The 23,521-nt window shown below is 35.3% G+C and overlaps 1 protein-coding gene across 1 annotated transcript in view; it reads right to left on the bottom strand.

Moving 5' to 3' along the window:
* UPK1B (uroplakin 1B) overlaps nt 1-17,859 on the bottom strand; it is a 38,823-nt gene extending 20,964 nt beyond the window's left edge. Inside the window, exons 1-2 of the mRNA XM_003766345.3 lie at nt 17,699-17,859; nt 3,369-3,465 (exon numbers count right to left, since the gene is read on the bottom strand). Of these exons, the coding sequence (XP_003766393.1) occupies nt 3,369-3,437 (69 nt within the window). The 5' untranslated portion in view covers nt 3,438-3,465; nt 17,699-17,859. The remainder of the gene's footprint in view (nt 1-3,368; nt 3,466-17,698) is intronic.
* Between the last annotated feature and the right edge of the window lie 5,662 nt (nt 17,860-23,521).

Genomic DNA, 23,521 nt, shown 5'->3' with positions numbered 1-23,521 from the left:
TTGTTCCTTTTTTAGTATTGTTATCAAGTTATTGCCTCTTTCTGCTATCTTCACTCTATGTAAATTCATTCCAGATTTCTCTTAAATCATTCCCTTCATAATGTCTTATAACACATCTTAAAATACAATCATATTCTATCACATGTATCATAAAGCTCTTTTTTCCTGCTTTATCAATTAAGTTTATTTGATATGCTCACCCTATCCCTTACTAAAAACTTCCACTTCCCATCCTTTTACTCAACTTTTCCTGCTAAGACGGACAAGCAGATAAGGTGGATGTTCACAAAGATGCCAATTCAGTCTACTTCATAGTATTATCAGAACCATCCCCTGTGCCATGGGGACAAACAGGCCAGAGGTTTCCATTATCTATCCAGTTATATCTTTGATTGTCCTTGTCTGGAGTGCTTCTGTGGCTGAGTACTTTATCTGAAGCTTTTCTCATTTGAGTTAACATCCATTATTTAAAAAAAGGTTTATTACCATTTGTTGTTACTGACTTCGCAACACATAGGATCATACATTTAAAATCTGAAGGGATTGTAGCAGTGCTGGGAGTAAAATTCAATAAAAGATAGACTGAGGTGCATTTTCTCTGAGCTACATGAGGGCTTATTGGCAGATACTACTTGGAGGTCTAATGGATTGCCTCCATTTAACCAAAGATAAAGAAATGAAGATACAAGTTCCTTTTATAAATGTAGAGCAAAGAAGAGGACAGAATAGGTGAAGAAATCATACCACTGATTACAGGATTGGCAACAATATGGAGATGAGGGATCAGGATTGGTTACATGGGACTTACCCATACACATGGGGCTAGTACTAGAATCCCTCTCTGTTCTGGCAGAACACTTTATGGATTTATGAGACCCTGTTGCAACCTAAGACTGTTGATAGTGGACCAGGGATAGTAGAGGTACTGGTCCTTAAGGATAGACTAAGTCCATCTTTAATGGAGAATGAAGGATTAATATCAGGCCAGGTCAGCTTGCATATTCTTAGAGATAACATACAAATGTAAAGGAATTTCTCAAGAGATGAAATTATGAAAGATAGCAAGCTTCCTTGGCACAAAGTATTTGCAGGTGATTCAAGAATAACAGTTTTCTTAGAATTAGAGTGTTTTATGAGAATATTGAACTTTTAAATTTAGCTCAGTTTTTCTTTTACTAAAAGTGAGAGAATGCTCTTTGGCAAAAGTGAGAGAGGAAGATTGAACTTCTGAACTCATGATCTTTACTCAGAGAGACATAGAAAAAGCTTTAGGTTTGTCATATAGAATTTAAAAAAAGGTTATAGAATAGAATCAATGGGAGTGATCAATTATAAAATGCAGGATCAATAATAAATTTTTGCAGAGATCAACCCTTCCATTTTACAAATGAGGAAATTGGGGGCCAAGAGAAGTTAATTCATTTGCCAGGATCAAGCAGCTGAGATGATGGTATGATGTGAACACAAATTTTCCTGACTCTGAGCCTAATAGTTTATCTGCAGTACACACTGCCTTTTTCTCTAAAACACAAGTAAGCAATTACATGATATTTCTATAGAGGGCACTAACTCTGAATTGAATCAGGAAAAATTTGTTGTTAATTATCTCAGACAATTAAGTGGAACATTACAGTTCCCTGTGGGATTTGGGACAGGATCATTAACTACAGGACAGAGGAAGAAGAGACTCTTATAGGAGGAAGCTTTTGGGTTCAGCAGTGAAAGCATTTCCAGTCATCCTGGTATTTCTTTGCACCTTGCTAGGATGGGCCACGATTTCAGGGAGGAGAAAGAAAAAGATTACTCATCCTTTTCCAAGGAAAAACAGTTTATTATAGAGGTTCATACAAAATTATTCCCTACACTGAAACTCTAGCTCACATACATAGTTAAATAAGACTTTAAAATGAAGATGAAAGAAAACTAATTACATCATTATTTCCCTTTGAATTTGGGATTCAACCCTGGGTTTATCTAAATGATTTATTTATTGCTCATTTGAAGAGCAAAACTTCCCGATAGATGTTCAACAACTAGCTCTCAAAGAAACATACTTTAAAGTTCATTCTGTCTTATTAACATTTTCTCAATCACATTCTTATGTCTAGACAGTCAACAAAGCAATAAATTAAGCCTTAATTTGTAGCATTTGAAGATTTCCCTGGTATAAATGCACACACTGAAAATTTAACAATCAGCTCTGGTGAGTAAGTATGAGTCAACTCCTCCACACCACTTTCCATAAACAATCTATTTTCTATTTGAACAAAGATTTTTTTTTAATGGCAAAACAAACATCCCAGTTCATGAAAACCAAGCACAAAATCTGCCAAATCTGAACATATGCAATATTCCACATCCATAATCCTTCAATGAAAAGAAGTACATCTATATTTTCTCAACACTTTTAGGCCAAGCTTAGTTATTATAATGCTATAGTTTTTAAATTAGCTTTTTTTTCTATTTACATTAATGTAATTATTGTGCATACAGCTTTCCAGATTTGAGTTACTTCATTATGTATCAGTTCATTTAAAATTTTCCATGCTTTTAATAAATTCTTCATATTCATCTTTTCTTACAGAGTAGCAACAATCCATTACATTTATGTGCTAGAGTTTATAGAATTATTTCCAGATGAATAGCTACTTTTAAATTAATGCTATCTGCCACCTCTTCCCCCATTAAAAAGAGCTATATTATAAATATTTTAGAAAATGGGACCATTCTTTTTTGAAGTATGTATACATACATGCATATACACAGTACAATATATGTATATTTGTGCAAGAACATATATGTATATATATATATATATATACACACACGTGTGTGTACATATATGATGACATGCCTAACAGTGGGGGCTGTGAGTAGGGAGTATGAACATTTCAGTTACTTTTTCTAAAGAATAATTCCAAGGTTTTTTATTTGTTTATTTGTTTGTTTTAAGAGAACATTTGGAAAAATTTAGAGTACCACTAACAGGGTGCTTGTCTTCCCCAGTACCATCAACACTATTTCTGCTTTAGCTATGTTTGCCAATTTGCTGATTGTAAAGTGAAAACTCAGTTGTTTTGATGTGAATCCCTTTTATTTTTAATGTTTCGAGCTGATCTTTTACATGGTTATTAGTTTGCAATTCCTCTGAGAATTGTTAATGTGTTTTGACTAATTATCCATTGGGAAATAGCTCTTAGTCTTACATATTTGTATTAATTCATTATATATCTTGGACAACAACTCTGTTTCAGAGATAAGTGATGCAAAGATTTTCCCCCCAACTGATGACTTTCTTTTCTGTCCTAGCAACATTGATTTTGTTCAATTACATGCTTTTAAGTTCGTGAAAAATTTTTATTACTTACTCCAATAATTACATTTCCAAAAATCAATAGGCCTTGGAAGCAGCGCACAGAGGAGTCACCTTTGGCCATCCTTAGTATGTCCTACAAGCTTAAGACTCTGTTGAGGAAAATACAATCTGATTATAGCAACTGACAGTTATAACTATGATTGCTTTAAAAATTGAAACATTTACCTTAAAGTTAGAAAGACAAATTCAAATTTGACTTCAGTCACTTATTAGCTGTGTGACCTTATAAACGTCATTTAGTCACTGTCATCCTCAGTTTCTTCATTGGGAAGAAATGGGAAATATAAAAGCACTTACCTCCCAGGCTTGTTGTGAGGATAAAATCAGATATTTTTATAGTGCTTTATAAACCTTACAAGATTATATAAAATATTAATTAATTATATAAACATAGAATTAAGATTTCATAAGCTTATATTTATGTTTAAATCCTGCACATTATATTAATAAATTATTAACTATCATTATTATTATTGTGACATATAAAGGATTATAATTTGAGTTCTTGGAATGATTTGGCAAAGGCTACCCTTGCACTGACTGAATTTAAATATAGATAGTTCAAGTTGAATTTCAATGCTCATTGTAAAAGAAAAATAAGATTCTGATCTGTGCTACTTGTTTCAGAAATCAGGTGGGGAAGGTAAATCCCCAGAATTTGAGGACAAGTATATTAAATGTCTCCCTTGACTTAGGTATAATAAAATTAATATAAAATTGAGGGAACTACAAATTTGGATGTAATTTATCTCCTAAGAGATTATCTGTGAAGAGTTGTTGATGAGACAAGTTAGTACCAAATTCCCATCTAGGAGCAATCAATTTAAATGTTAATTACTATTATTAATCTTTTTTCCCCCTGAACTAGATCAGTGATTTTCATACCAAGTAATGTTTGAAAAAAATTCCTTCACCAATATAGATAAATTAATATTAATATTAAATAAATAATAAATAATTAATAAAATAATTTAATAATAAATAATAATCAATAAAAATAATAAATAAATAAATATTAAATTAATATTAATATTAAATTAAACCAATAAATTCCTTCGCCAACTTTGCCTCAGTTTCCTCATCTCTAACATGAGTTGGAGATGGAAATGGCAAACCATTCTAGTAACTGTGCCAAGAAAATTCCCAAGAAAAAATGGGATCATGAAGAATGGACATGACTGAACAACAAACTCAATTATCAGTTAATCTTAGGAGTTTGATTAACATGATTTAGTTGAATCTCATAGTTGAGGAGATCCTGGAGACAGAATGATCTCACTCCCACACAAACCACCCTATGAAGTCCAGTCTAATTAATCAGCTCTCTTTCTCTTTGTTCTGATCCTGCTGACTAAATTTCAAGAAATACTGGTTCACCCTGCTACAATAACTGAAATTACAGCTTAAGCAGCGTCACTTTTCTTTGAAGTCTTGATTGTAAGCTAGAAAAAACCGATAAAGGCAACAGCAAAATAGTTTCATCTGAGTTCCTCCACTAGCAGGATCTCTTCAGAAAGGAAAGTGATCTTTGCAACATTTCCAGACTTGATATAGGAGACTTTCAGAAGCTACTGTCTGATTTGTGTTATAATGCCCAGCGGTGACCCCCCCCCCTTTTTTTTTTTAATCCATGGTCATCCTAAGAAGACTCTTGGATCAGAAGTTCTTAACCTGAGGTCCATGAACTTGGATATTTTGATAACTATTACAAGATAATAATCATTAAACCTTTATTTAGGTTTACTCTGACAGGTGCTAAATACTGAGGATACAAAAAGAGTATGTGATGGGGACTTAGGAGTAAGAAGACTGGACAGGCAGGAAAGGGTTAGGTTATGGCATACTGGCAAATAGAGCATTTTGTATTTGATCTTGAGGCCATTGGAGGCCACTTGAATTTATCAGGTAGAGAGGTGATATGAATGAACTTTACTCTAGCAAAATCACTTAAGTGGCTGAATATAAAATGGATTGTAGTGGGGAAAGACTTGAGGCAGGCAGATCTACCAGCAGACTGTTACAACAGTTTTGAGTGTGAGGTCTTTACCAGGGTGGGTACCTTATCAAGATGGGGATTGTGTCAGGAGAGACATATGAGATATGGGGATGAGAGATAGGGAGGAATCCAGGATGAACAGTAGGGTTTTGAGCCTAATGGACTGAGAAGATGATGTTGCCCTCTACAGTAGTAGGGAAAACAGGAGGAGGGGTGGGAAGTTTAGGGGAAAAGGAAATAAGTTCTGTTTTGGACATAATGAGTTTAAGCTGTCTCTGGACATCCAGTTCCAAATGTTTAAAAGACATTTGGAGATGCAAGATTGAAGGTCAGCAAAGAGTTTGGGACAAGACAGACCTGAGAATCATCAGCTTAGATATGGTAATTAAATCTATGGGAGCTGATGACCTCTGGACCAAGTGTGATAGGGTAGAGGGAGAAGAGAAGAAGACCCAGGACTGAACCCTAAGGGACACCTACTATTAAAAGTTGTGATCTGGAAGAGTATCCAACAAAAAAGATAGAGAAGAAGTAATCAGATAGATTACTTTCAGCAGGAAAGAGTAGTATCTCCAAATCCTAGAGAGATCAAGGAGAGAATGATCAACATCATCCAAGGATGCAGGGAAGTCAAGAACAATGTGGATTAAGAAAAGACTATTGGATTTAGCAACTAAGAGATCATTAGCAACTTTGAAGAGAACAATTTTGGTGGAATGATAGAATTGCAACTGGACTATAATCCTATACATTTTATTTTATGCATTAAAAAATCTTATTCTAAGAAGGTGGTCTAGAGGTTTCATTAGACTGCCAAAGGAGCACAAAAAAAGAACCTTTGCTCTAGGAGATGAACTTGTAACCAGAATTTGTATGTGAAGGGGACTGTCAGCTGTTAAAACTTGTGATCCCTCCAGGAAAGTGATAACACAAGTGTAAATAAATGCCTTGAAAAGACATATTTTCCAGTATTTTTTGCAAGACCATTCATCTATTCAAATATTTTAAAAATATTTGCTGATTCAATTACATGTGAAATCCTGTGATAGGTGCTTGTGGGGGATTTCTAAGATATAGTTCTTACCTTCAGCAACATATGATGTCTTAGGGAAGATAAGACATTTACACAAATAACCCTAATTCAAATCAATGCCCTAGTAGTAAAAGTGCTGCTGACTAGCTGTTCCATGATATGGTAGGAAAATGTCCTGGATTTTAAGTCAGGAGACCCGGGTTCAAATGTCTCAATTACCATTTACTAGCTATGTTATCTTGTCACTTAATTTCTCTAGGGCCTGTTTCCTTTAGCTGTAAAATAAAGGATTTGGACCTGATGACTTTCTTAATATGTTATGGACCAAAACTCTTGTACTTAAAATAAGCATTCTTACAAGCTGTTAAGTCAGTGGAACTGATAAGACAATAGCTATCTAGTTTAGCATGTTGATTAATAGTTCTCTAGTTCAGTACATATACTTTGTAGTTAATATAGTTCCACAAGATTCACACCCATGATAATGTAATTATAAGAGAGCATATAAAGCTGGGATAGACAGCTAGAGTCAGGATTGGAGACTTTTTCACTGAAATCAGGATCAGAGGCTTTTCCACTGAGCTCAGGATTATGTCAGTCTAGACTGCTGATTGTAAATCCTTAGTCCCACATTCAGATGCCAAAATGTAGTGTTCTTGTTTGATTTTCTGGAGGTCTAGGAGCAGCCTTCCTTTCAGCAGATGAATTACCATGAGAATAGCCAGGTGTTAAAGTCCAAAGTCCAAATTCTTTATTGTCTCCTTGCCTGGGTCTGGACAGCTTTCTGGAGGCCCTTTAGATGGGCCTTGGTCTCAGTGTGGGGAGCAAGAGGACAGGCCAGTGCTGGGAGATGGAGTGAATGTTTCTCCTGGGCTCCGAGAGCTTGAGCTCCCGCCTCCAGTCCTCTTGTCTTCTCTGGCTCTGATTCTGGCCGAGTTTGTCCCAGCTTATATGCTCTATTATAATTACATCATCTAGATGTGAATCTTGTAGAATAGGTGTCAATCTTGTGGAAATATATTAAGTACTAAGTACATGTACTGAACTAGAGAATTATTAATCACCACGCTAAACTAGAAAACCATTGTAATTCCACTGACTTAACATCTTTTAAGAATCCTTGTTTTAAGTAGAGAGTTCTGGCCTATAACATTAATACTCACCACCCACCCCCCCAGCTCTAGATCTGCGATTCTAAGTATTATATTGGATTTGCACCTTAAAAGTTGTGTAAGTTTTTGATTGGTGGATATGGGAATTGCCTTATTTCAAGTGAAAGAGAATAATAATATAAACAGAGACACAAAGATGGTCTGATAAGGCATGTTGAAATGTAAGCTAATATCTAGTAAAGAACTGAACATGGAATGAAGTCATATTTGAGTTCAAATTCTGCCCCTGGCATATTTCAGTTACTTTACCAAGGGCAAGTCTGACCCTAAATTACTTCTTAAAAAAATCAAAAACTTTAATTTTTGAAGTATTGCCTTGAGCTGTTGTAAGGATCAAATTAATGTACATTACATGTAAAGTGCTTTGCTAAAACTTAAAGTAGCATAAAAATGTCAGTTATTATAATTTAGGAAATAGATCAATCTAGGTGAAATTGATGATTCTATAAGGGATTAATAGAAACTTGTTCCACTCTACTTTGTTACGTTTCTTTAAAATTAAGACTTCAGAATTACTGTTGCTTTCTAATGTAACAACTTTCAAAATTCTCTATAGGGGTTTCCAGTAATTAAATACCTCTAAGTGATTGCTAGATGGAGCAGTGGATAGAGTGCTAGACAGAATCAGGAAGACTCATATTCCTGAGTTCAAATTCAGCTCTTTAGCTATGTGATCCTGGGCATCACTTAACTTTGTTTGTCTCAGTTTCCTTACTTGTAAAATGAGCTGGAGAAGGAAATGGCAAACCACTATTAAACAACAACCACCACCCAAATAGGGTTAAGAAAAGTTGGGCATTACTGAAGAATAATAACAAAGTGATTGCTACTTTTATAAATTGTCTTTATATAGCAATTTCTAGGTAGGTCTCTGTAAATTGTCTTTTTCATGTACATATTCTTGATATGTACAGAAATACATAATTTCAAGGTACTATAGGAACTTAATTTTTTATTGGTAAATTTTATTTTTACATCATCTTTATTTTCCAATCTATCCCTCCCTATTCCCCTTTCTAGAAAGCTATCTTTTATAACAAAGAATAAAAAAGGTGAAAAAAGTTCAGGAAAATCAACCAACATTCAATTGTTTGATAAGTTATGCAATATTGCACAATCATAGTTCGTTTCTGCAAGGAAAAAAAGGAAATGCATTTTTTCAGTTCTTTATAGATATTTTGTAATAACAAGAACATTGTATCATCTCCTATTTTAAAGTAGTCAGAAGTTGAAGGAGTTAATACACTAGTTACAAAGGGAGGAACTGACTTATCTAGCAGGACCTGTCACATTGTTAAATTCATTATCAGCATCTACAAGGCATTCTTCCTGAGCAGGAGTATTATCATCTAAGATAGAGATATAAGTAAGTAGACTGTGAGAAGTAGGAATTACTATAGTAGACATGTAGAGAGTAAAGGTCATGTTTCACTTGGAGGGGACAAATCCATCCTAATTTATTGAGTACCTGCCCATAAGATATTACATGGTTGTCATGGGTTGATTGGGATTTCAGAATAGAGAAGACAGATCTGCTTTCTAAGAGTTTACAATTGGAGTCAGATAAAACAGCATACAATAGGACAAGTGGCAAAATTATGAGCAATAAAGAAAAAAATATTGGGTAGATGGAGAAACAACTAAGGAGGGTAGACAATATAGACAAGAGTTCCACAGAATGGGTGGTCATGAAATCTGTCCCATTGGAGGGGACATCTACATCGATAAGATAATGCCAGATCCTCTCTTTCATTACCATGCATCTCCCAAATCCCTTTTGGTTCCTCTACCATTGAAAACTTCTGCTTTGATAACCACTCCGTGATTCAGAAACCATTTAATTCACTGCTATCTTTTTGAACAACATAAAGTATTAGTCTCATTACAATAACTTTAAAAGATTAATGAATTTTTCAATTTAACAGACATCAGAAAAAAGTAAAGATAGTTTCATTGCATTCTCACTCTCATGGTTAATGAGACTAGATAACATTGCATGTGTTCAGATAAAACTAGACTGAAGCACTTAACGAAAGTCAGGAGATGCAAACACAATCTGTGTTCTCTTCCTTTACCTCTTTTTCATAACCTTGAAAAAGAGAAGGAGAATTAGGAGAAGAGGAGGAGAAAGAAGAAGAAAAGAAGAGAAGAAAAAAAAGAAGAGAAGTAGAAGAAGAAGAAAGAGAAGAAGAAGAAGAAACAGTAGCAGCAGGAATGGTGGCTAACATTTAAATAAACTTTAAAGTATGCAAAGTGTTTTACATTCATTATCCCATTTGAGTTTCATCACATAAAATATAAATTATATATTTTTATTATATAAATTACATAAAATATAAATTATAGTACCTACAAAATAGGTACTATAGGTATTGTTATTATTTCCAGCATATAAATAAGAAAACTGAGACTTAGGTTAAGTGAATATTAACTGTCACACAGCTAGTAAATATCACAGGTAGGTTCAAAGGGAATCTTCTTAGAGCTGCAAGGGACCATTTAATTCTGCTACTTCAATCTACAGATGAGGAACTGGTTAGATGTTAAATGATTTTCCCAAAGTCATAGAAATAGTGCTAAAAATAGCAACTAGGTGGTGCAGTGGATAGAACACAGATGCTGGAGTCAAGAGGACCTGAATTCAAATTTGACCTCAGACACTATTAGCTGTGTGAATTTGGGTAAGTCACTTAATTAACCTCATTGTCTGGGGGGTGGAGAAGAAAGAAAAGCAGTACTGGAATCCAGGTTTCAAACACAGATCACCCAGATTTTCAGTTAGTGTTTCAACCACTCTTAATTAAGATAATTAAGAGAAGTCCTGTAGAACAGTGAAGACAGTGTTGATTTTGGAATCAAGAAACCTGAAGTTTAATTGAGTTTTACCTCAGACATATACTGCCAGTGTCACCCTGAATAAACAGTTTGATTTCTTAGTGCTTCAGGCTCTCTCCAAAACTATAAATTGTAGGGGAGGAATCCATCTGCACTGGTGAAGAGAATTCCCTCATTTTGAATTTCCTCACCATTGAAATAACATTCTCTCCCCTCCTATCCTCAATAATAATTTGTAACATTATAAAAGGCATATGATAGTAAATCTTTCATAGCTCCCGCATGAGATTTTGACTAGAATTTAGGTTTGACTGATTTTCAGGGGACTAAAATTATCCCCTAAATAGTCACATATATATTCAAATGGGGACTCTGGATCCAGGAACAATACAGAATGGTACTTATGGGCAGTGCAGGTGTAAGAAATATCATAGCTGCTCTATGCGACCTCCTTAAGCACGGGACTGTAAGGAGAGAGCTTGTACCCTTAGACTATTGGGACAGGAGTGAGCAATTCTGGTTCCTGTCCTGTGACTTCCCAGTTACTTTGGAGCTTGAGGGAATGTGAAGTGGAAATGAGATCCTCAGTTATGATTCCCCTAGATTTCTGTTTCTGATTGTGAGGAAAAAACAAAACAAAAAAAAACCCTCCTTACATATATATATCTCTACTTGGGCTATGGGTGGGGCTCGAGGCAGGTACAAAGCAGCACTGCTTTATGGGAGGACCCACTCAGTAGCATTCCAGCAACATTCCTAAAAACTTACTGTCCTGCATTTCAGTGCCAGCAGAGTTCATGCCTACCCAACTTTTAAATCTTAACTTCAAGTTTAGAAGGAGTTATAGGATTCCCTTTGCTGCAGGGAATGTTTATTCTTTTAAGGAATAAAACAATTAACTTTGTCTTATTCCTGCCTCCTTTTCTGCAGGTGTCAGCCTGGGAATTGCATCCTAAGGCAACCCTTTTCTAGTGAGACTCTCCAAAGAACAATCTTTTAAATGCCTTGAAGAAATAATTTACATTAATGTATCTACGTGCATCGTTTTTCTCCCCTAATATCCCCTGGATGGCACCTTGCCTTGCAAATAGTTAGTGCTTAATAAATGCTTGATAGGTTGAAAAGGAGATAACATTATATGAATGAACTATGTGTCTAAGTCTTTCCTAGAAAAGAATATAAGGAACTTATCCTCAAAGTGTCTTTTGAAGCACAAAGTTGTAAGTAATAAAGATTTAAAATGGCAAAGGTATACATTTCTAGAGTTAATCAACCAATGGGAATCAATGTGGATAGAGAGCTACCCTTAGAGTCAAGAAAATCTGGCTGGAGTCCCATCTAAACCACATCCTGCCTGGGCAAGACAACTTTTCCATATCTCAGAGAATTCCCCCAATATCATAAATTGCAGAGAAGCTGCTAATCATTGCTCGAGAAAGTTCGGGTTCCCTAACTCCTGAAATTATAGGTCAAAGAAAATGAATGCTAATTAACCAGATGTAAATAGTTTGGCCCAGATGTCATTAACCCAAGGATATCTAATTGATAACTGGCCACAATACATAATCAACAGCCACTATACTGATATGGCTGTCAATAAGGAGACAACCTTTTTCAAGATTAGAAAGTTTCACTTTAATACCAGGCAAATCCTTGGAGGCAGCTAAGTGGCACAGTGGATAGAGCTCTGGACCTGGACTTAGGGAGATCCGAATTAAAATTCCATCTCAGACACTTATCAGCTGTGTGACCATAAGCAAATCACTCAACTTTGTTTATCTCAATTTCCTCATCTGTAAAATAAATTGGAGAAGGAAAAGGCAAACTACTGTCAAGAAAACTACAAATAGGGTCATGAAGCTTTGGACACAAACTGAAAAATGACTGATCAAGAAACCCCAAGCAGTGAAGGTAGGAGATAAAGGTGAGAAGGAGCACCAGGGGGCATCCAACACAGAGGTATCTTGTTCCATGGAGTTGAAAAAAAATCAGTCAAGGTAGCAGACCCAGAGTGGAGTAAACCCAAAAGTCCAGCTTCTGTCCTCAGTAAAGGAAGGAATTGGCAGGGGAAAAGTGACTGCAGAGGTAGTGTCAGGCAAGACTTGAGTTAGCAGCATGAAGATGAAGTTGGAAGTGATTATTTTATTTTTTTGATCACAAAAGGGATATCTCTTCCTGAGAAGAGTTCATTTTTTTGACTCTCTCTTAACAAACATCTTTGGAGTGGCCACAGTCACTAGGGCCTAATCAAGAGTCCCCAGTGTCATCTTAGCAAAGTTCATATCTCTTAGCAAGAAGTCAGATAGATGTTCAGCTCCCTGGGAGGTATTCTAGTCTAGAAAATCAAAGAGTTCCCCTGACTATTCCTGTTACAACCAAAAGAAATGAGCCTCCAAACTCTTGACATGTGACCCTGTTCCTTCACCTTGAAGTTTAATCTTGGAGAGCATTATTATCCCCTGAGCAGCAAAATGCTTTATTTACCTAGTCCACTGATACTGAAACCACCAAAAGAATCCATTTCTTTGCCACTTGCTTCTTTTGTGTGTGTGTGATAGTTGGGGTTAAGTGACTTGTCCAGGGTGATACAGCTAGTAAGTGTCTGATTCCAGCACTGGTACCTATTCACTGTGCTATGTAGCAGCCCCTTCCTACCTTTGCCATTAGCTTCTAATAAAATGCAAATGTCCCTAGTCCTTGATTAACTCATTGTGCATGAATTTTATTGGAAGGATTCAAATTTTATCTGCTTCTTACTGTGATTTGCAGAAAATTTCTCCACCTCTTGGGGCTCCAATTTCCTAGCCTGTTTTAAAAAAGAAGGGTAAAAAGGCTTACTGCTAGAAGTGGATGAGGTGATGATAACCAACGACAGGGATCCATTTAGGTATTAAATATCTGTTAAATGCTTGCTATATGTCAGGTACTGTGCTAAGCTCTAGGGCAGTGGTTCTCAAAGTATGGTCTAGAGAATCCTGGGGATCTCTGAAATCCTTTTAGAGGGTCTACAAATTCAAAAATAGTTTTTATTTCCAGTATGGTAAATGTCTATAAATATAATCCAGATAAACAAAACCGCTTTGGAGAGATCCTATTTTAATAAGATAAAGATATTGAAAACAAAAGTTTGAGAACCACTGCTCTAGGGATACCAAAAGAGGCAAAAGACAGTCCTTGACTCAAAGAAGCTCACAAATAAATGGAGGAGATAATAAGCTAACAAAGATGTACAAATTACCAGGAAGGCACTAGAATTAAGAGGGGATGAGAAAGACTTCCATAAAAGATGGGATCTTAGTTGAGACTTAAAGTTGTCCAGGGAGAAGGTAACAAAGTTCAGAGTTTAATTTGCTTCTGGTTTTCTCTGCTAAGGAAAATTATCTTTGGACCAGAACCAGAAAGTACAAAACAACAATGGCTAATTGGGAGTTAATGCCCAAGATAAGTAAGGCAATTGTGAGAGAAATTCAAGCTGACTGCAATGGGTTCAAATTATCTACCAAATCAATTATACCTTGCCTGTTAAAAGACTTGGCAGATGTGATCGCTGAAACATTGTCAGCAATGACAATGACCTTTGAAAGATGATGGAAGCCAGGCATGGTGCCATGCATACTTATAATTCCTGCTCTCTGGAAGGCTGAGGCTTGCTTGAATTCAGGAGCAGCAATAAGAATAAAGCAAATTGGGTCTTTACACTAAGTCCAGCCACAATACAGTGAACCCCTAGGAGCCAGCTGCCTTGTGGGGCAGGCAAGTTGGAAGGAGATCTTGCCAAAACTTCCATGTCAACCAGTAGTGAGATTAGACTTGTAAATAGCCACTGCATTTTCAACTTAGGAGACTAAGATAGAAGACTAATCTTGGGGAAAAAAGGAAATAAGACATCAAGAGTGGAAGGAAGGAAAATAAAAAGAAAGAAAGAAAAAGATAATAAGAAACTGGAAACATACTGAAGGATAGGAAAAGAACACATGACCTGATTTTCAAAAAAAAAGAAGAGAACGGAATCAGCAAACTATAGGCCAGTGTACTTCACTTTGATTATTTTTAAAATTCTAGAATGTATTATTATTATTTTTGCTGAGGCAATTCGGGTTAAGTGACTTGCCTAGGGTCACACAGCTAGTAACTGTTAAGTGTCTGAGGTCACATTTGAACTCAGGTCCTCTTGACTTCAGGACTCTATCCACTGCGCCACCTAGAATGACCCTAGAATGTATTATTAAAGAGACAAAACATTTTTAAAAAGTGTGCCAAACTATTTCATTTTTTCAGCAGTTACTAGATCAGGAAAAGGTAATAGATACAATTCACCTAATGTTTTGCTTTTTTCATTAAAATATTTACTGAGCACCTAAAGCAGCACTATATACTATATACAATAGTAGACTATTAGAAATGGAAAACATTTAATGGATATCTCTTCTATGGCATACTGATAAATGCTTAACTAGATTTTAGCAAAGCATTGGGCAAGATAGCAAAATGCAGACTAAATGATATCATTATTGAATTTCAGAATTGGTCGAAAGGCCAGATTCAAAACATAGTCATTAATGGTTCCATGTCAAGTTAGAAAGTGTTCTCTAATGGAGTGTACAAGGGATTCATGTTTAGTTCTGTTTTATTTAACATGTTTTTTTTAATTAATTGGATAGAAGGATAGATGACATGGTTATCAAATTGACAGAAAATCCAAAGATAGTTGACACATTGGTTAACAGTATGGATTAAAAAAGATATTGATAGACTAGTAACATAATACTGAACCTAGTGAAATGAAAGGCATGGGAAGACATGAAATAATGCAAAGGGGAATAAGCAGTACCAGGAAAATGATACATATAATGACTACAATAATGTTAATGGAAAGAGTAACAACTACTATAACAACAAAACCTAATGAAATTGTAATGATCAATTGTGGCTCTTCAAAATAGAAGCCTTTTTTCCTTTTTTTTTTCTTCTAGAGGTGGGAAACTACTGGTATGGTTCATTTCATATACTGTTAGACTTTGTTGATGTGTTGGTTAATTTTGTTGGACTAACTTTTTTCTCTTTTTTTTCCTTTCTTTGTTGCAAAGGATGACTCTGGGGAGGGAGGGACCTATTTGAAAACAAAGGAGATATTAAAAAATAATAAATAAAAATTGGACAGAAATTTCACAGTGGGTATGAGGTATTTCAGAATAACATTATGAATTAAGTGGAAATAACCTAGTAAACCTATAATCTAATTCAATTTATAAAAGAAATTAAAAGGAGGAAAAAACTATGGAACAGAGTCATAAAAAGTTGACAAGTGATGTGAAATGTAAGTTCACGAGCCAAAATCAATTTCCTCTGAGAAAATGTCCTAAATTTCTAGAGAGTAGTTCACTTCAGACCAGATTTTACAAAGAATAGGTTGCATGGATAGTTTTGGTTTAAGAAGTCTTTTTCATACCTTTGAAACATTTCTCCTCCCAGTCTGGTATCATTACAATTTACCAAGCAGGTCAAGACACAAAGAATTCATTCTTAAATCTTCAAACCACAATGAAAACTCCAAGATTCATTTCTCAACCTTTTCTATTCTTGTGTTCAATCTATTTCTTAAAAACTCACCCAAAGTTCAAAGTATTGACTTTTTTTAAGTGCATTGAATGAGTCTAAAAAGAATTACTCACTAAATAAGCTAATTTTTTTAGAGTAGAAGAAATATGTGAAACTCACCCACCTAGCATGAGATCATTTTTCTGCTTCATTACTCTTTTTCTTCACCTAGTTCTGTTGTCAGAGAATACACAAACCACACCTTCAGTTTTTAGTTCAGCTTAGAGAGACAAACCCAAGAAGAAAAGGGTGGGAAAGAAAGAATTATCTATAATATGTTATTCTCCCTCTTTCAGGCTTGACACACATGGATAAATAGTAATGTTTAAATGTTTATATAACTGTGAAATGTAATTCCTAAACCAAGGTGTGCCTTAGAAGTCACCCATTCACTCATGTGAGCTGCTATTCTTCCAAGCAATGGAGTTAGATCTTCATAATCAAATAAGGTCCTTGGGAATGGGAATCACCTAAGAGAGTGGGACAGTAGTATAGTGGGACAGAGCATCATCAGGATCATAGCTAGTTTACCTGCCACTAATAATAATAATGATTAGCATTTTATGGTGCCTTCTATGTGCCAGCTACCATGCTAGTGCTCCTGCTCTATATTTATTTCATGATGAGGAACAGGGTTATTGATGTTGATAGGAAATTCATTGGTAGTTTTGAACAAGGTGAAGTTTTAGAGCTCCGAATTATATTAGGGTTGATTCAATTCAGTTACTCTAAAAATGGCCATTTGCTAAGGGGACTTACAAATGGAAGCTGGGCAAGCAAAAGAGAAAGCTGATCTTTAAAAAATTAAATGACTTCTAAGGTCTATTTTAGTTCTAAAATGGTTTAATTCTAAGGAGTCTGCCTGTGTGTGTAAGGAAAAATATGTGTTACCTGAGATTATTATTTACAAATCTATTTTTAGCAGTCAGCAATGAAACTAATACCTAAAAATTCATCTATTTATATCCATAAAATTTCATTCAACAAATAAACATTCTTTCAAATGAATTGAATATCACATTTCAGGATCTATGATATGTCTGTATATCTGTACTCTTTAACAGTTCAGTTCAAAACAAAAAGCACTTTTCATTTAAAGAGGTAATTAAAAAAGGATTATTAGAAAGGGAATGAGGTTATGAGAGATCATAGAGAATCAACCAATTGGTAAAGAGTGAAAATAAGTTTTTGAAGGAAAAAAAAGTCACAAACACAATTGGTAAAATTGATTTGTTCAGAAACACTATTTTACAGAAAACACATTAGAGACAAATTAATGCATTTTGTAAAATGAAAATTCTTTTTTTCATAAGTGAAAAAATCAAAGTAAAACTGAGACCCATGTTTCATTTAAGCAAATCTTCGACCCACTCATAGGACATTAGGACATAAAAATTTCTCTTGAAAGAGTTGGATCCTGAAATCGAGAAAGTTGAATAATATCACTGGAGGAAGACAGCAACTTTGGCATATACCACAGTGAAAATGGTGATTTTAAAAATAAACATCTTTTAAAAAGCAAATACTCAATTCAGGATAACAGGAAACAAATCTATCTTTAATCATATAGAACTATACCCTTTATAAACCCTTTAATCTACTAAGTAAGCACCATTAAGAACTGTTCATGCAAGAAGAATCCTCTCTCCTAACTTCTGATCTCTGGAAAACAGCGATTTCAGACTCACCAAGAATGCCTCTTGTCCTTTTCTTGCTCCGCTATGAGCTTGTTCACCTGTGGGGCTTATCTAGCCTGTAGTGATTCTTTAAAGTCCTGAGGCACAGGGGAATAGTGGGTTGTGATTGGGAGACTGCATCTCACATGGGCTGAACCTGTGTCTGCTTGAACTTGCTTCAAATGAGAATCAAAGAAAAAGAAAACTTTTAGCCAATACATTTTTGACTTCAGTGGAATGCTGTTATTCTGACAGGCACAGCCCAAGTGCTTCCACATTGACACATTTCTCTCTTTCCTCTAAACTTTCTAAAACAAGCTTACTTAAGTACAAACAGGGTTATTTGGCCTTTTAAAAAAAATCCTACTTCAGATGCATTTTTGCTGTAAGCTAGGCTGACTCTGTTGGACAGCAAGGTAGAGCAGTGGATAGAATACTGAACCTGGAGTCAACTTTCTGAATTCAAATCCAGATTCAGATACTTATTAGTTGTAATGACCCTGGGCAAGTCATTTAACTCTAGTTGTCTAAGTTCTTCATCTGGAAAATGGGCTGGAAAAGAAAATGGCAAACCACACCAGTATCTTTGCCAAGAAAACCCCAAATGGGATCATGAAGAGTTGGACACAATTAAATATTGCATCTTCATCCATCTTTTAGTCTTCTTTAGAAGTTGATCATTTATGATGACTTCCAATTTATACTCTATAGCTTAAATTTGCTATTGTCAAAGACATGAACATCATTCAAGCCTGCCTCTTTCAAATAGATCCCAAGGAGAATGGGGAAGGGGACTCCTCTTTCCACAAAAAAGGAGTTTCTGAGAGCAGAGAGACAATGGGGTTAACCAACAAGAGGACAATACATTATCCTAGAGGTGTCAATATATGTTTACTGGGTATCTATTACCTGCAAACCAGGTGGAATCATTAATTCAAGATGTGAGAATTCATTAGATAGGTTATTGAAATATGACATAAATATGTTGATGTATTCATTGGATTCAGTTTGCACAAAATAACTTCATTTTCCACTCCACTATACTCCTTTGGATTTCTCTGTTATACCTGTACTGGATATCTTCACTTCTCCTTTTGTGTGCTGTTTTTCTCCATTATATTGTAAGCTTTTTGAAGTCAAGGAATGTATTTTCTTTTTGTAATTGTATCCCATGTGCTTAGTATAATTCCTGACACATAGGAAGCACTTTATAAATGTTTACTTATTGACTGATTATGCGAGATACTGGGGGAGATATAAAGTATAGATCTTGCCCTCAAAAATGGTACAAGATATGTACATAATGATTGACCCACAGAGTGTCCCGATCAATCTGACAATGTTATAAGAAGATGTATCTTCTGGGGATATGATCATGTTCTATGACACCTTTTTTTTAACTTAAAATTTTTTTAATTAAAGCTTTTTATTTTCAAAACATATGGATGGATAATTTTTCTTTCTTTTCCTTTCTTTTTCACAGTTCTTTATATATATATATATATATTTATTTATTATAGCTTTTTATTTACAAAACATATGCATGGGTAGTTTTTCAACATTGACCCTTGAAAAACCTTTTGTTTCAACTTTTCCCCTCCTTCCCCCTACTGCCTCTCCTAAATGGCAAGCAATCCAATATATGTTATACATGTTAAAATATATGTTAAATTTATGACACCTTGAAAGAATTAAGGACATTTCTTGGTCCTTGAGGACTAGTGAGTCTCAATTATTGGGGAAGTATTGACTATGACTAGAGCAAGTGCAAACCATTTCCTTGTGTTACATCTGTAAAAAGGAATCTTTCCCTCCCCCCCCCGAATAGATCCTTTTTAAGGAAAAGTCCAGAAACAGAGAGTTGGACATAAGTCAGAAATCAAAGATCTAAGAGGAGACTTGGGCATTTTTTGGGAAATGGGTAGAGAAAGCCTAACCATAAGCACAATTATCCCTTGGAGTTTCTCATAGAAGCCATAATAGGATCACAGACTTATATTGAAAGGTCCTTTAGAGACCTCCTAGTACAACTCCCTCATTTTTTTAAACTTTTTTTTTTAATTGTGTCTTGTCATCTTGTAGAAGCTGGAAGTATAAGTGCGACTGTTCATGGGTCTAATTCCGCTAAAGATTGGCACAGGAACTTTGACCTTCTCCCTTTCAGATCTTGGCCAGCTCACCCTTCTATGGGCAATATAGTCTCCCTTTCCCCCTTCCTTTCTTCCCCCCCCCCCCAGTTCTGGGACCTCAACCCATTAATGGTGCACTTAGTGTGGACACCTGATAGCCCTCTGCATCTCATTCTTCCCCAGCCTCAGTCTGCTCAGCAACCATAATTCTAGTACCATTATGTCCAACCCCTCAACCCCTCATTTTTACAGGTGAGGATATTGTGAACCAGGAAGGTGACATGCCCAAGATAAAATAGGTAAAGATTTGTACACCCAACTCCTTTTCCAGTGTACCATAGGGAACATGTCCTCACCTTTTCCAGCCCAAGAGGTGTCTAGGAGAAGCAGTGGGAAAGTCTCTTGATCACATGGTCCCAGAAGAGTTCCTTATCTTCAAATCCATAGTCCTAGCTATAGAAAAGTAATAAAGTAAACTTTCATTCCAAGAGATGGCAGCTGTGGAAAGAAGAACCATATAAGCCTAATAATGACAATTCCTGATCCCTGGCCTTTTGAAGGCATATTTTTAGTTGTTGGAATAAGGATCTGGCTTGTAAACTTACAGCTACAAATAGGAAATGAGCCATGATATAGTTGACAAAAAAACCTTGATTCTTTCATATTTATATGAGTTTTTCAGATGGTACAGTTCTGATAGAAAGGAAGGCAGCCTCTCCAGCAACCCCAAGAGTATTGTCTTCCAAAATGAGTTCAAATCCATAGGGCTGGAGTCCTCTATGGGCTTTGAGAAGAATACAAGACTTATTAGAAGGCTGGGGGTGGAAGGAGAAAGAAATCGTTTTCAAACAACTTCAAGTTTGTTTTACAGAGAGTTCAAACATTTATTCACATAAGGCTAGAAGACTATGGAGGCGCTATTGGGTTTGGGGATAAATGAGGCTTACAGAAAAAAGAAGAAAATTGTTAAAACTGGTATGGGATAGGGTGAATCCTTTAAGGTATTTTGAATTTTTCTGTGGTGAAATCAAAACTGTCCTATATTTTATCTGCATTGTGACTTGGAGAGATTACATGGGAAATGAGAACTCTTCCCTCACTGTAAGATACCTAGTCAATACTTATTTTTCTTTTTTTTTTAAATAGCATTTTTTTTTCCAAACACATGCAAAGAGATGTGAAGGTAATCTGACTGCAACATCTATCACTTCACTGATTGCCAGAGTTGATTAGGTTGATCTGGCTGGTTAGGTGGGTGTCCCCTTCCCCCCTCACCACCCCATCTGCATCCTTCCTGAAAATGCTCCCTCAATGGAAGAGGAAAACATTCCTTGATAGAGACATACTGGGTCAAGGATAGATGAATAGCTGTGCTCTTCTGCTAGAACAAGCTCCTAAGTTTCAAATACATGCACCTTTCAACATTCATCTTTGCAAAATCTTGTGTTCCAAATTTTTATCCCTCTTTGTCCTCCCTTCCCACTCCCCTAGACATCAAGCAATCTAATATAGGTTAAACATGTAGAATTCTTCTAAAAATTTTCCATATTAATCATGCTGTGCAAGAAAAATCAGATCAAAAGGGAAAAAATGAAGAAGAAAAAAAAAGCAAACAACAAAAAGAGGAGAAAATAGTATCCTTTGATCCACATTCAGTCTCCTAATTTCTCTTTCTGGATATTGATGGCACTTTCCATTGGAATTCCTTTGAATCACCTATTTGTTGAGAAGAGCAAAGTCCGTCATTATTGGCCATCATATAATCTTTTTGTTACTGTATATAATGTTTTCTGATTCTGCTTACTTCACTCAGTATCAGTTCATGTAAACATGACTTATTTTCTAAGGGTGCCAGAGAAAACTCTGGGTAAGAACAAAGTGAACCAAAGTGATATGATTTGGAGACCATTACCCAAGATTGAATTTGATCTATGAATTGATCAGATGTTAAAGACCTGGGTGATGGATCATGAACAATTGCAATCTCTTAGAATTTAATACTACTATATGCATTTTCTTGATGGTGTTGGTATAACTAAGTAACTTCCAATGAGGAAATTTTTTTCCACTGATACTGATCAGCAACAGTTCTGCCATTTACAATCTTAAAGAATTATTTAAAGGATTTGTTCAGGATCACAGATCTAGGAGGTACTATGAGCACAACTTCAATCTAAGTCTTTCTGATTCTGTGAGATCTTTAGCTACTGCCATGCTGTTTCTACACATTTATCAGATTTATTTTCACCATATCACTAGCATTTGGCCTCTCTCTACTCATAGTCACCATTTTAGTTAGACCCTTATGACCTCTTGCCTAAACTATTATAAAAGTCCACTAATAGATTTTCCTTCCTTTAATATATTATCCACACAAAGTGGAAATGATTATCCTCAAGCACAGATCTTACCATTTCATTTTGATTCAAGAAATTCCAGTAACTGTCATTATCTCTAAGACAAAATCCAGACTTCTCTGTTTAACTTTCACAACTTACTCCTGGTCCATCTTCTTGACTTCTTTATACATTATTCCTTTTTTCATATTCTAAGATCAAGCCAAACTAATCTATTCTATGTTCCACACATAGACGTGTGTGTACTGATAAATGCTTAACAACTGACTCTCTAAAGGAAAAAATGTATGCTGACACACTTTTAAGTTTAATCTATGTTATTGACATATTTTCTCCATCACTTTCCTAAGTCTAGACCAGAAGTAGCAAAAAAAAAAAAGTCAATTGTGATCTGCAAAATTCCCCAGTACAAACCAGATTAAAATGTTTCTGAGAAATTTTTTAACAAAATTAAAAAAATACAACATAACATAGATAATATTAATTTGTTGTTTTCCAAGTCATAGGGAGGGATTCGTTTCTATTTGAGTTTGATACCACTCATCTAGACAATCAACAAAATATAATTTTTATCATTTGCTGATTTCTAAAGTACAAATAAAAGTTGGCTCCTTCCTGACTCCTATCTCTGTTCCTTTGCTCTGGTTGTCTCCCATGACTAGAATATACTTGGTCCTCACCCACACTTCATATACTCTTTCTGTTCCTTCAAAACATAGTGCAAGCATTGTCTTGTATAAGAACTCCTTCTGCTAGTTACCTCCTCATATTTAGCTGACTAGTATTTTTTTTGAATTTTTTTATATTTCTTTTATACATAATGGAGATTGGCCAATGAGGGCACAGTCCTAGGACCATAAGCAGAGGGTCCATGTGGTTATTTCCTATTTCCCAAAATCTGTGTTAACATGTAATAGAGAGACCCAACCCTCCACTTCAGAGTTTATATAAATATCCTATGATAACCTTTTTCTGTCCAAAGACTGGATGGTAAAGTTAAGTCTTTTGATTATCTTCTGAGGCAGAATTGAATGTGCATACAATAACTGGATGACATCCCTTTCATTTTTTAATTTTCTTGTTTTTTTCTGGTACAATGTACATGTACATTATTTTTTAAAATACATCTTTCTTTATGAATCATGTTGGCAGAGAAAAATCAGAACAAAATGGAAAAACCACAAGAGTAAAAAAGACAGAAGAAAAAGAAAAAAACAAGTGAACATAGGATGTGTTGACTTATATTCAGTTTCCATAGTTCTTTTTCTGGAAGCAGATGACATTTTCTGTCCAAAGTTTATTGGGATTGCTTTGAATCATTGCACCACTGAACCAAGTTTTTCATAGTT

Source organism: Sarcophilus harrisii, chromosome 3 (genome assembly GCF_902635505.1).
Source record: "Sarcophilus harrisii chromosome 3, mSarHar1.11, whole genome shotgun sequence".
Lineage (NCBI taxonomy): Eukaryota > Metazoa > Chordata > Mammalia > Dasyuromorphia > Dasyuridae > Sarcophilus > Sarcophilus harrisii.
The sequence above is the reverse complement of the archived record's forward strand: the minus strand, read 5'-3'. Positions and strand labels throughout refer to the sequence as shown.